Here is a 13,494-nt window from a genome sequence, read left to right as displayed (position 1 = left end):
TGGAAATGAAATTGAGGAAATCTCATGACCAAGATTTCGAAGAATTAAAACTCTAGTGCATGTGGAGCTTTTATTTCAAGTCAATTGTACAACTCATTCAACACACAAGGAAATGTATGAAGCAAGAGGCTGCGGCCAGAGGATAAATGACCCAAATGAATCATTTCCTTATCCTTTCCAAATCCAAACAACAAGATCAAGAGGCAACTCTTTTCTCTGATTCTATGTTTTTGTAGCAATGAACCGAAACAGAGCAAGAGGATTTATTATCAAAAACGATCACAACAACTCTCAGTATTGGTGCCTTATGCATTTCCTCTTAGACGGCTTATTTTGTTGGAGTCCTGGAGAAGGAGGCTGATGCTGGAGCTGAGCAACCGCGTATAACTAAATTCTGCAGAAAAAAAAATGTGGAAAACGAAATCAAAGCAATCCATTTATGTTGCTTAAAATTCATGGGACGTGTTATTCAAGAAGATGAATAGAGAACCCTTTTTTTTTTTTTTTCAATTTTACCAGTAGCAGTTATGCACAATGCAGCACGATAACAATCTTAATTTGCAAGGGAGAGTTACCGTGAAGATTTCGGCCGTTCTTGAGAATAAAGTTACATGGAAACAGCACTTCGATTATCCGGGTGATCGTTGAGTTGTGTTCCAGAGGCTTGAACAGGTCTAAGGCGAGTTAAACTACCTCTGCCTGTGTAGTAGCTTGTATGTTTGAAGAGATGAGACCACCTAACTATTGTCAAAAACAGTGTCCTGTCTAGCAAAACTCGAGATCCTTGAGGTAGAACTTTGCAAAAGGATCACTTTTGCTGGATCAGATGTCATCCAGATAGATTTTCATTTTCCTATACAAGAAAAATGGATGGATGATGACCCATCTCTACCAAGATCTTGCAGCATGTTGCGACTTTGCATTTTCCCTCAAAACAGCTCCAACAATAGCTGCCTGTTCGCGACATTCATCCTTCTCGAGGGCATCCAAAAGAACCACACATGTTTTGTTATGAATCTGAAGTCCTTTCCGACGTGTTTCCTCAAAAAGGGTAAAAGCTTCCATCGCCTGATTTCCATTACTCAGGCCTTCTATCATGGCGTTATAACAAGCAGAGTCTGGTATGCCTCCATTTGCCCTAAACCGATTAAACAGCGTACTAGCCTCTGCAGTATTCCCGCCCTTTGCGAGTCCAGATATCATGGTAGTGTAGCTAATGGTACCGGGTTTTAGCCCACGCTTCTGCATCTCCTGCCAAAAGACAAGGGCTTTATTATACTTACTGACCTTGCAAAGACCATTTATTAGAATACCATAAGTAACTTCGTTTGGAGTGCACTGCATGTCTTTCATGGACTGAAAACAGACGAGGGCTTCATCGATTTCCTCCGCCTTGACCAATCCATCAAGCAAGGCATTCCATGTGAAAACATTAGGTGTTAGTCCTTTCTGCATTAGCTCTTCCATGATAAGGTAAGCTTCATCGATTCTACCTACTTTCCCAAAGCCATTGATAAGACTGCTGTATACTACCACATTTAACTCTATGCCCATCGATTTGGCTTCCTCAAAGAGCATATAAGCTTCATCAAGCCGGTCAATTTTAGCGAGACCGTCAATTACAGAACCGTAGGTAACAACAGTAGGCTCATGACCTTTTGTTTTCATCTCCTCCAACAGCTGATAAGCTTTGTTCACTTTTCCAGACTTACAGAAACCATTGATAACAACATTATAAGCACGGGTGTCCAAAACACAGCCTCGCTCCTTCATGGAATAAAACCATTCGTAGGTTTCATTCGAAAACCCAGCTTTCACTAGCCCGTCGATTAGGATTGAATAGCTTCGAGCATCCGGAATGAACCCATGGGCTTTTATCTTCTCAAACAAAGCCCTACCTTTTTCAGGTTCACCAGCCTTAAACACACAATCCATGTAAGTGTTAAGTAAGCGTAGATCAGGAGAACAACCTTGATTAAGCATTTCTTTGTATATCTTGTGGCCATCTTCTTTTCTACTATTGGTGAAGAAGTTCTTTATGAGACTTGTGTAAATAATGGAGTTAGGGTGACAATTAGAATCCAACATCTTCTCGTAGACTTTAAAAGCTTCATCTACTCTTCCGCTCCTCCCCAAGCCATCAATGAGCGAGCAAAATGTGTAATCGTCTGGGGTACAGACCTTATAATCCATCTCTTCAAATATAGAACGAGCTTCATCAAGTTTCCGGGCTTTACAGAGCCGATCAACCATTATGTTTACAGTTCTAACATTAGGAAACAGGCCAGCCTTTTGCATTGAATCACGCAGCTCAAAAGCATGATCAAGTTTACCTGCTGTGCACAGCATGTCAATAAGAATATTATAAGTAGAAAGATTTGGAGCAGCATCTTTCTTCATCTGCTCAAAGATTCTCAAAGCTTCGTCCACTCTTCCCTTTTTCCTGAGGCATGTAAGAATAGAGTTATATGCAATTACACTTGGTATAGATCCCTTTGCCCTCTGTCTCTCTAGTAGACTGTATGCTTCCTCAAATTTTCCAGCTGAACCATAACCCATTACCATAGTATTGTATGCATAAGCGCAAGGGACCTGTCTATTCCTTTCCAAACGTTCAAACATTTCTACAGCTTCATCCAACCTTTCCGCCTTGCACAAAACTCCTATCATGCTGGTATATGTGACTTCATCAGGTTTCAAGCCATTTGCTTCAATCTCGTGAAAAAATTTCCATGCCATATCAACCTTACCTGCCTTACCGAAGCAGTCTATACATACGTTGTAGAGAACAATGTCAACATCAAGAGCATTGCTCTTCATCTCATCAAGCAACGATAGGGCAGAATCTACTCGCCCCTCTCTGGCAAAGGCACGAATCAACGTCGTAAACAGATGAACAGTTACTTCATAACCCAGTTCCTGCATTTGGTGAAAAAGAGTCAGCATCATATCAGATTGATTAACAGCTGACAATGCACCGATTAGAGTTGTGTAAGCCGAATAAGCAGGGCGGATTTTGAACTTCCTCATTGTCTGTATGATATTGAAAGCATCTCTGAGCTTATTCGCCTTAACACAGCCTAAAACCATCTCGATACAAGAGTTCACGGAAGGGTCAAATCCTGCAACACTCATTTCCTCGAGAATTCGCTCCAAAGCATCGAAATTTCTACTGCGAGCCATCACTGAAAGCAACGAGTTATATGCTTCTGGACAATGTGCCACGTCGGTTTTTGTCTCATACCATCGGAAATAATGAATTGCACGATCAACATCGTTTAGCTTCCTTAAAACCCCAGTAACTAATACTGGCTGGGGATTTATATTAAGTGCCGATAAAGCATTCTCAGTTGAAGGTCCCCATGGACCGCTCTGCAAAACACGGCAGACTTCATCTACCAGTTCCCTATAACTCTCAACCCTTGTCCTGTTCTCATGATTATTACCATAATCTGAATGAACTGATCTGCCGGGAAACTCCGAAGAGGAACCATCGGACGAGGATGAAAGATTCTTAGATACAGTGAAAAAACAGGAGCATTTCGTATCAATACGGAGTAATGTTCCTGCAAAAGCAAGGGGAGAACAACATAACGCAAACAGGAATCTGCCAATGAAAGGCAATCGAATGCTCTCAAAGAGAACCCTAAATCCCTAGTCCCAATATTTTAACAGGATCACCAAATATCACCTCAAATTCCACAGATTTTAGACCCAATTCCATCAAAAACGGAGTTTCACTTGAATTTGAGACGCCCAAAAACATGTAAGAATTAGTATCTTTATCACCATGATTCTTACCTGGTCTTGAGAGCATCCTCATCTATCCGGCCTTCTTGTCCACACAACGGATTAATTTCGCATCAAGACGATCGAACATCAATACATACCTCGAGAAGACAAACCCTAAAGGGAAAAATAAAAACTTTAACCAGAGGAACAACAAAAGATGAAAAAAAAACTTTCTGATATCGGAAGCTCAGCTTCCAGGAGAGGTGTAGGGTTTAACGTGACACCCCAGGAAAATGAGGGTTTTAGTAGAACAGCGACGCAGGTAAACGGAGACTTCCAGATCATCCAGAGGGTTAAAGAAAGGGCCAATTTGGAGCAAACAGGTTTGACTTTTATTTTTTGGACGCATTTATTTTCTAAGAGTAATTTTAGTATTTAAGTAAATAATTACGAATATTATGTTTTTTTATATAGTTTGGGAGTTTAGTTTTTTTTAATGCGAAGAACCCCAGAGAAATATAGCATTAAAATTCGCATTATTAGCTGACAGAAATCCGAATCCCCGGTTAAAAAAAAAAAGGTCTCACATGTTCACGTGATCACGTGGGGTTTGTCCGAAACCCTAATGCGTTCAAATAATCAATTTATAATCGTAATGTATTTAATCAATTTGTAATCGTACAGTTCTTTCTGCGCATTGATTAAATATATTTATATTTAAATATTTAAATTCTGTTTTTAAATTGATTTAGGAGGAGGCAACAGATTGTATTATTGTGTTCATAATAATCCGATTTTTTTTATATTTGTGATTTAGTTTGTTATCTTTATATGGTTATATAAAAAAATAAAATTAAAAAAGAATCATTGAAAAGTTGTATAACATAAAACATCTCCAAAAATTGAAAAACAATAATACAAATGTAATGTATTTTAAAAAAATGTATTAGATGGATTGTTAAATGTCACATTATCATAATTAGTTTCTCCACTCCAGATTTCAGAAGCTGTATACTGTCGTTCGTTACATCGATATCTGCATGTGTATTACTGATACATAGTTTCATAAATCAAACATGAGCTGTGTATATTATATATATATATATATATATATTGATACAATATATTAATAACTCTCTAACTCTATAAAAACTCAAAACATGGATATAAAATAATACGATAAAAAATAAATCACGATTAAAATCGTGAGATTTATGGAAATTTCACGAGATATTATGTGGCAGAATGTTGTTCCAACCAATATTAATATATATATATATATGTACGGATTTTATATTCTTAATTTACTTACAGATATTATTGAACTGGGCTGCAAATTCTGATGCATCATGCCCTGAAGACAGACATGGACACCATAATTCTGCCACATCCATCATAAGGATATATATGGAATTACATCGCCTGAACATGGGCATTTATGTAAATTTACATAAATGCCTCCCACTCCGGCCACTCTGCATGTCCTCCATCGCACATACAATACAACGTTAATACAGATGGAATTTTGAAGTCGAATGGAATGACAATTTTTTTTATAAAAAAATAAAATTTAAAGATATGTAACTCCAATCGAGATTCTTTTTATATCAGAATTCGAATATAAAAATATGAATTTCTAGTAAAAAAAAAAACAGATAATCGAATTATGAAAATTCTATCAGTGGAATCCATATATGAGATATTTCTATTACCCAAATCTATCCAAAAATATCTGAATTTTCTAATTTTTCGAATTGAGAACGGATATGGGATCAGATAAGGCACTTTGGATAATTTCACCACTCTTGCTCTCAATAGTTCACTACAAATTCTGCTCCTCAAGTGTGAACCGGAAGGGAAAAAATATATTTTAAAAAGCGGATCTAGATCTGAAATGGCGTCGCATCAGTCGCCAGAATCGTCACCGCCGAATATGGAGACGCGGTTGTAGAGGAGGAAGAGGATCAGGACGAGGAACAGAGCGACGCCGACAGGAGATCCGCTGGCTCGGTGGATGGAATCGGGCTCTCCGGTGGAGAAGATGGAGGACACGAATGATCCACGATCGGAGGAGAGGAACTGGATCGTGAGGAGAAGGACGATCGGGAGGAGGAGGAGACCGACGGGGCTCAGGAGCTCCGCGAACGCCTCCGTGACGACCTCGCCGCCGTCGCCGAGGAAGAACGGGACCAGCACCACGATCCCTACGACCACCGCGAGTATGATCCCATGCGGCGGAGCTCCGCCGCCGTGACGCTCTTGGAACATTGTTTGAAATTTGAATCCCGCGGAGAGAGTTTGTTTTTCGTCTTCTTCTTTCCACTTCTTTTTTAAAGTGAAATGGAGATTTTGAGTGTTCGTGGCGGTTTTTAACGAGGGAGTGCTGATTTTTTTTAATATATTAATTATACATTTATTTTATAGGAAAATGCCATTTTACAAGAATTATGTTAACCGATTAAATCAAGATTTCGATTTACGAAAAAAATCGTAGAAAAAGATGACGCCTTTTACATTTTTGTCAAAAGTGTAGTTTTTTTTTTTTAATTTTACCCTTTGGATTTAAAAATCAAACACGGGCCCGCTGTCACTGAGAGCGAGCAGACAAACTAAACAGCACGTCGTTTCAAACTTTTAACAGAGAGTTGCATGACGTTTTCCTTGAAACTTATTACCTACACGTCAACAGGCCCAGAATCAGGCCCAATAAGAAGCTCAAGTTGAAAGCCCATTATCACTAACCTTCCGAATGGGCCTTACAAGATGGGGTAAGATCCATTCCACGAACATTTCAATTCTTTTTCTTTTTTTGGGGGACACGTGTCAATTCTTTTCAGTACCTCTCATTTTTCTTAAATGCAATACATAATATCGGGAAATAACATTTACTATTTACATTTTTCAATCTCATTTACGATTTTTTTTTAAAGATATCGTGTACATAATTGAAACAAAATGATTTTATCCAAATATTTTTTTTTAGTTTTTAGAAATCACTTCTTGATTTGGTTTTAGAAATCATTTGGTTGGAATGATTTATATTTTATTTCTCCACAAAATGGTGATTCGCTTAAATAAGATTCCTTCTCCCAAACTTTTAAAAAGAGAGATTATTGTACAAGTTTTCACATTTATAAATATTTTTCTTCTTTTTTTCTCCAAATAATGAGAAATTGAGAGTACACACAAGACAGGACAAAAACATAATTTTGGGAATAATGTTATTTGTATTTTTTTTTTCATAACGACTGCGTATAAGATGGGAAGAAACGAATTGCATGTGATCGTGGTTCTTTTTTTTTTTGTCGGAACTCATATCCCTCAATAATTTTCGTGCCCGTGACAGACATTAGTCAAATTCCCTCTTTTTCTGGGCCCCATCATTTTCGTCTAATTAGAAAACTGCCCCAAACATTATTTACTGCCATTTCAACGCCTGCCTCAGAAGATTCCCTCTTATTAAAAAAACCTGATATTTTTACTACTCTGTAAAAAGAAACTTACAGAATATACTTGATTGATTTGTTTTCTAACGTATTCTATGCGATGAATACAGATTTAACATTCCATAAAATATAATAAAGATTTACGAAAATTGACATACATACATGGGGGATTTCCTCAGGCACACGCAAGGGTGTGATCTTTGTCTTTGGACGGCAAGAAGCGTGAGTAGAAATGGGACCATTCAGTTCTTGGATTTTGGCGGGGATTTGTTCACGAGACATTGTTCTTACACTTCTCCTTCTCCTGCTTCCTCTTCATCACAATCTCTGTGTCACTGACCCGACCCTCCTCATCTTATCCCATTTCTTACCTTGAACACTGATAAATCTTCGTCCCCGTCTGAATTTGATCACAGATTATGCGAAAATGCCTCACCTTTCTCCTTCCCCTTCTTGTTCTTCTCCCGGTATTCTCACTGACCGTGAGAATTCAGCTCTTGATTCCACTCGGGCACTCGTCTTTCAGATCAATGATTACGTTTTACGCCTTGTGGGGGACTTCGAATCCTGGGTTTGGATTAAAGGGAAATGCAGCAAAAGGTTAGGTATTCAGAAAGAGAAGCTGTTTGAGTTCTCTCAGCACTCTGCTCTATCGAACCTTTACTGGGGAGTAGAGAGCATAGAAGCCGCATTACAACCTGAATGGTCGGAAGAGATGATGTCTCGGCTGAGAAACTCGGAGAGAATGCTTCAGATGCCTGCTTTGCTCGATGAACAAGAGACCACGAACTGCGTTCCAAACAGAATCTTGGTGTCTTTCTCCTACTTTTACCTCTCCATTGTCAGTAATCTTCAAGGTGATGCCTTGCAGACAGTGTTGCATTTTCTTCAGTCGGTCTTGGTCTCACCTGAACTCGTCCGGACAGACATTGCCCCTGAACTCTGCGAAAGCCTTTTCAACTGCGAGATGTCCGAGTTACAAGATATGGGTAAGGACAAGACAGATGAATACATAAGAGAGATGGCGAGGAACTATAAGTACAGAGCAACGTATTACCAGGTTATGTTATACGGAGAGATTCATCGTCCCCACGAGGAACGCAGGGACACAAGGCTTCTAAGTCATCTGTCAGGAAAATTTGGGTATGAATTCAAATCCGTCACAAATGCAACTGATCCTGTTTGTCTTCATCCTTGCTTCCTAGATTAAGGGGAAACAATGATTTTAAGTACAGTAAATCATCATATCATATTATAGTTTGTCTCATGCTGCAAAACATAACGAAAGTTCTTGGTTATCAGCTTTGTTAAAGCATTTCTTGGGTTAACCTCGGTTGTGCATGAACAGGGAAGAGGCCTCTGTAGTGACCGAACCTTCAACAGAAGAGAAGCAATATGTATCAGAAACCTGCAAGGTAGATGACAGCATTCACCCTAAATTTGAATTTCATGTCCACTCAGGAAAATTGAAAAAAAATAAGAACGTACCTGTTTCAGATTTTATTCTCCTATTCAAATGGTTTCCCCCATGAATGTTGAATAACTTTTTGCAGTACCAGAAGAAGGTTCACCACGTTGTTTTCCCACATGATGACCTTAATCACGACTTGAACGAAATCAAGGCATCAAGTAAGCTTGAAAGAACTCTAAACGACACTGCATCTTCTCCATGTTTGGATCAGAGCCTGAAGACAGATGAAAATCCAGAGCCAGGAAAGAGTACAAGAGTCAGGTGTCTCCATGACATCCTGAAGGAATCTCAGTCAGATACATCAACAACAACATTCACAGTAATTCTCTTACAGAACAGTCCAGAAGATTAGAAAAACTGCAAGGAGATTTGATTGCACCTTCTCACCGATTTCGTTATGAATCAGGAAACTATGGAGGGTACTGCCGAGTCAACTCAATTGGACGTCCTGGGGTCAGAAAGTTTTGATCAGTTCGATATGTATCTCCCTGTTCTATACAATATTATGGAGATGATCTACATTAGTATTCCATATTAAGTTAAAAACTGTTACCGACACTTCTCTTTGCATTCTGATACAGAAAGCACTTAGCTCCTTTCTCTCAGTCAAGCCGAGAGGGAGCAAGACTCATTTCAGCACGAACTCCTCAGCAACGAATGCACAACGAAGCCAATAAAGCATATACCACCAACTCATTATACGCCAGATCCCACAGTTTTGTGGGCAATTTTGACCTGTCCATTCTGGACATTCAGGCTCAAGTATCAACCACGACTTGGAATGCCCAGATGGAAGATGCTTCTTCCCTACAGCAGTTGGAACTGGAAGAGCTCCTAGTCTTCGGACACAAAACGTCCAGAAGTATGCAGAGCCATTTCTTTGCCCCAGGGGAAGACGACTTAACTTTTGAAGGAATGAGGAGGAATTTGCATAACCAGAAAAGAAGCAAGACGGTTAGAGCGCATTCTGAAAGAGTCCGGATGGATTTATGGGAGAATCTTCAGGGCATGATCTCAGGAGTACTGGGAAATGCTGATGAGAAATATGTTTCAGAGGTCACAATGATTTATCAAATGCTGAACAAGAAAAGAGGAATCAAATATAGCATGCTAAAAGATGTGATTCTGGATCAGCTGCTTATGGCCATAACGTCTTCGAAGGAGAAAAACGTAATAAAGGCATCAGTGACTATACTTACAAAAATTGTATCGGTAAATAGAGCAGCTCTCGAGGACGTGAAAAAGAGGGGTCTACAGTTAACCCATTTGGCAAGTGCCCTGAAACAAAATGTACAAGAGGCAGCAACCTTGATATACCTGATAAAGCCATCTCCAACAGAAATAAAAAGTCTAGAGCTTTTACCGGCCCTGGTGGACATAGCGTGCAATTCTTCTACTTACAAGCCTAGACCTTCATCGCCTCTGTTGACACCTCCGGCAGCATCCTTGATGATGATTGAAGTGCTAATAACCGCTTTTGATCCTGCTACGAACACAATGCATTTGGCTGCAATCAGCTCCCCCAACGTCCTTTGTGGACTTCTTGATGTAGCAAAAGATGGAAATCCGGGCCAATTCATCTCCTTGGCAAGTATTTTAATCAAATGCATGCAGTTTGATGGACTTAACAGGAAGTATATCTCGCAACATACTCGAGTGGCTCCATTTGTCCATCTCCTACATAGCAAAGACAGAGAAGCCATGTTCACTGCCCTCCGGTTTCTTCATGAGGTCCTCCGTATACCTAGGTATGTCTCAGCAACATTCTCTTTTGATAACACTAAGTTCTGCCATTCATGCTTTACAATACATGACCAACTTGTACCGTAATCCCGATGCCAGATAAGAAAACAAAAAGAAATGTTTACCTTTGGTTTCAGGTCTGCAGCTATCAAGATCCTGCAGCAGTTAAAGAAAGAAGGAAGTTCTAACATCAAGGAGACATTACTGCGGGCTATTCAGCAATTGCAGGGTGACCACCAACTTTTTGCAGCGGATATATTGCTTCAACTGAATGCACTAGTAAGTCCTAACATTGAAACCCATTGTCGGGCTGACTTTTAGATCAAAGGTTCCAGTCCTAAAGAAATAAGTTAATTTAAAAACTTACCACAGGACTTCTCGCCAGAGAACAAAATGTTCAGAAATGAGGCTATGCGAGCCCTGCTAGATGCAATGACACTCAGTGAAGATTCAAACATGCAGCTATTATCAACATTCATTCTTGCAAATATTGGCGGGACCTATTCATGGACAGGGGAATCATACACCGCTGCATGGCTGGTTAAAAAGGGCGGTCTAACTTCTTTATCTCACAGGAATATGATAAGAAACGTCGACTGGACAGATGAATGCTTACAGGTGTGCTTTTTCAAATAAAAACTTCCAACATAAATTATTTGTATTACTGCGTATGGGAACCTGCATAATAACCTTATGGGAGCCTCACAATTTCACAGGATATGGGAGTAGATGGATGGTGTAGTAAGATGGCAAGAAGCATCATTGACACAGGCAAACCCGCCTTTCATGCTATACAAGAGGGGTTGAAGAGTAAAAACAAGAGAGTCTCAAAGGCGTGTCTTATTTCCAACGCATGGCTCAGTATAGAGATTGCAAAAGGTCCAGATAGCAACAAGAACTCAGCACGTGAAATCTTACTGGATGAAGTTGCACAACACTTGCACCCGGGGTTGGAGCTTGAAGAAAGACTTCTGGCATGTTTATGCATCTACAATTACTCCTCTGGAAAAGGTAGTGCCCTAACTTCAAGCTGCAAGAATAGTTATGCAGAGAGAAAATAGATAGACTGCAAATAAAGCTAGTGTCAATAGTTAAAAATGTGCATATTGACCTCTTGCTAAAATGAAGTCATCATACAGGAATCCATAAGTTGATCAATTTCTCAGAAGGAGTTAGGGAGTCCATGAGAAGGCTTTCACATGTGACATGGATGGCAGATGAATTGCACAAGGCAACAGATTATCTATTCAGCAAATCAGTAAGTTTTATCCACATGCAACCACATTATTATGCATATAGAATCAGTTCAAATCTCTACCAAAAAAATTCGTAAGCAAGAAAACAATGATTTCTTTCACGCTTTCTGTGTTTATAGCAACTGGAGCACATCATTCTCTCTGAGACAAGAAGCCACAAACATTAATAAGTAAACATGAAATTAAACCATATTCAACATTACATGACCTAGACAGGAATATCTAACTCATGAAACTTATCATATTAAAACTTAACAGGACCAGCGGATATCTTGCGTTCATACACAAATCCTAGAGATGCGTCAAACTAGCAGTGGAGCTGTGACAGCCCTCATCTACCACAAAGGGTTACTTTACAGCGGATACTCTGATGGTTCAATCAAGGTATGCAAACTATACTTACAACTTACCATGACATTACGCCTATTCAAACAAGCGATGATATAGTACTACATGATAAGCACAATGATCATAGGCATAAAAAAAGGCACTTCATTCTTTGAGAATGAAACAGCAATCTTTTCATATAAAGGTATCTTATCCTAAGTGTGGACGATTATCAGGTGTGGGATGTAAATGGGAAGTTGGCCACGCTTTTGTGGGACATCAAGGAGCACAAAAGCACCGTAACATGCTTTTCTCTCTTTGAACCAAGAGAGAGTGTGTTAAGTGGATCTGCTGATAAAACCATCAGGGTATGATGACTCTGCTCTTTACTGCTAGGAAAGATGACTAAGATCAGGAGAAATTTCTAAGCTTATGACCTAAATGGTTCACATTCTTTTACAGATGTGGCAGATAGTTAAAGGAAAATTAGAATGTGTTGAAGTTATAACAGCAAAAGAATCAGTAAGGAAACTGGAAGCATTTGGTAATGCCATCTATCTTATAACCAAAGGGCACAAGATGAAGGTATATATCTTTCTCATTACACTATAAGCTTGTGGATACTTTAACATAAGCATAAAATTGTAATATCTCAATGTTCGATCAAACCCAGACTATAATGTAGTGCTGCAAGATAAGAGCTTCAACTGGATGGTTACTCTTTAAAGAAATACCTGTGAATGATAATCTAAGCAGAAGTTCTTTCCAGCTGCTTGATTCATCGAGAATATTCCACAGCATCTGCAAAGGTAAAAGCGCAAAGTGCATGGCAGTAGCTCAAGGAAAGATTTACGTAGGCTGCACCGATTCAAGCATACAGGTATACCCGATACCTTTTGTCTTTTGTCCAGATTCATAGTAGAACAAAAAAAGCACAACTAACATAGCTATCTTCAGGAGTTAACGCTCACAAATAAACGGGAAAAAGAGATCAAAGCACCGACATGGAGTTGGAGAATTCAAAACAAACCCATCAGTTCAATGGTTGTGTACAAAGACAGGTTATATAGCTCAAGTACCTGCACTGAGAGTTCAAACATAAAGGTGAGAACTACAGCCAACAGTTATAAATTTGAGAGTAGATAAAATAGTGACCTAAAGAAATGTACAGGATTTGAGAAGGAATTATGAGCCCCAAGTGTCAATAACAGCAGAAAAGGGGTCCAATATACTAGCAATGGGTGTTGTTGAGGACTTCATCTACCTTAATCGAAGCTCATCAGCAAACACTCTTCAGGTACACCGTACATTCTGTTTACTGATATACAGACCCATCACATTCAAGGACCTTCACATCAGATATATACAAAAATAGTTCATAGTTTTTATTATTTTCTATTCCATATGCTACATTTCAATTGTATTTGGAATTGAAATACCAACCTGGTCTGTGAAAATAAGATATGGCTGAGGAGGACACAACAGAAAGTGGGAAGGCTGTCAGCAGGAAGCAAGATAA

General features: G+C 39.2%; 3 protein-coding genes and 2 long non-coding RNA genes across 9 annotated transcripts in view; 1 reads left to right on the top strand and 4 right to left on the bottom strand.

The window, feature by feature from the left end:
- Positions 1-42: 42 nt before the first annotated feature.
- On the bottom strand, positions 43-4,014 carry LOC104818923 (pentatricopeptide repeat-containing protein At3g06920-like). Its single transcript, XM_010548725.1, has 3 exons — positions 3,802-4,014; positions 576-3,566; positions 43-394 (listed from the first exon to the last, which is right to left on the bottom strand). The coding sequence occupies exons 1-2, from the start codon at positions 3,821-3,823 to the stop codon at positions 889-891; spliced, it is 2,700 nt and encodes an 899-aa protein (XP_010547027.1). The 5' UTR covers positions 3,824-4,014; the 3' UTR covers positions 43-394; positions 576-888.
- Positions 4,015-5,451: 1,437 nt separating this feature from the next.
- Positions 5,452-6,123, bottom strand: LOC104818922. Its single transcript, XM_010548724.2, has one exon. It carries the CDS (start codon positions 5,998-6,000, stop codon positions 5,638-5,640), a length of 363 nt encoding a protein of 120 aa, XP_010547026.1. The 5' UTR covers positions 6,001-6,123; the 3' UTR covers positions 5,452-5,637.
- A 1,100-nt stretch (positions 6,124-7,223) lies between these two features.
- LOC104818921 (putative E3 ubiquitin-protein ligase LIN-1) overlaps positions 7,224-13,494 on the top strand; it is a 6,827-nt gene continuing 556 nt past the window's right edge. The window contains exons 1-16 of one of the 5 annotated variants that reach the window (XM_010548721.2): positions 7,227-8,321; positions 8,527-8,593; positions 8,732-8,968; positions 9,056-9,129; positions 9,231-10,397; positions 10,530-10,671; positions 10,765-11,010; positions 11,109-11,403; positions 11,532-11,650; positions 11,907-12,032; positions 12,212-12,343; positions 12,438-12,560; positions 12,745-12,855; positions 12,933-13,079; positions 13,147-13,272; positions 13,437-13,494. In XM_010548721.2, the coding sequence (XP_010547023.1) occupies positions 7,606-8,321; positions 8,527-8,593; positions 8,732-8,968; positions 9,056-9,129; positions 9,231-10,397; positions 10,530-10,671; positions 10,765-11,010; positions 11,109-11,403; positions 11,532-11,650; positions 11,907-12,032; positions 12,212-12,343; positions 12,438-12,560; positions 12,745-12,855; positions 12,933-13,079; positions 13,147-13,272; positions 13,437-13,494 (3,886 nt within the window). In that variant the 5' untranslated portion in view covers positions 7,227-7,605. The other 4 variants (XM_010548722.2, XM_010548720.2, XR_772731.2 and 1 more) reach the window with 4 other exon arrangements.
- LOC104818919 lies at positions 8,046-8,759 on the bottom strand. The gene is made up of 4 exons (XR_772729.1): positions 8,667-8,759; positions 8,508-8,586; positions 8,236-8,379; positions 8,046-8,138 (listed from the first exon to the last, which is right to left on the bottom strand). It is a non-coding gene; the product is annotated as an uncharacterized LOC104818919 (long non-coding RNA).
- LOC104818920 lies at positions 8,771-9,311 on the bottom strand. Its single transcript, XR_772730.2, has 3 exons — positions 9,203-9,311; positions 9,029-9,097; positions 8,771-8,863 (listed from the first exon to the last, which is right to left on the bottom strand). It is a non-coding gene; the product is annotated as an uncharacterized LOC104818920 (long non-coding RNA).

The sequence above is a fragment of the Tarenaya hassleriana genome, unplaced genomic scaffold (assembly GCF_000463585.1).
Source record: "Tarenaya hassleriana unplaced genomic scaffold, ASM46358v1 Cleome3, whole genome shotgun sequence".
Taxonomy (NCBI): domain Eukaryota; kingdom Viridiplantae; phylum Streptophyta; class Magnoliopsida; order Brassicales; family Cleomaceae; genus Tarenaya; species Tarenaya hassleriana.
Note: the sequence above shows the minus strand (reverse complement) of the source record. Positions and strands in the feature narration are given on the sequence as shown.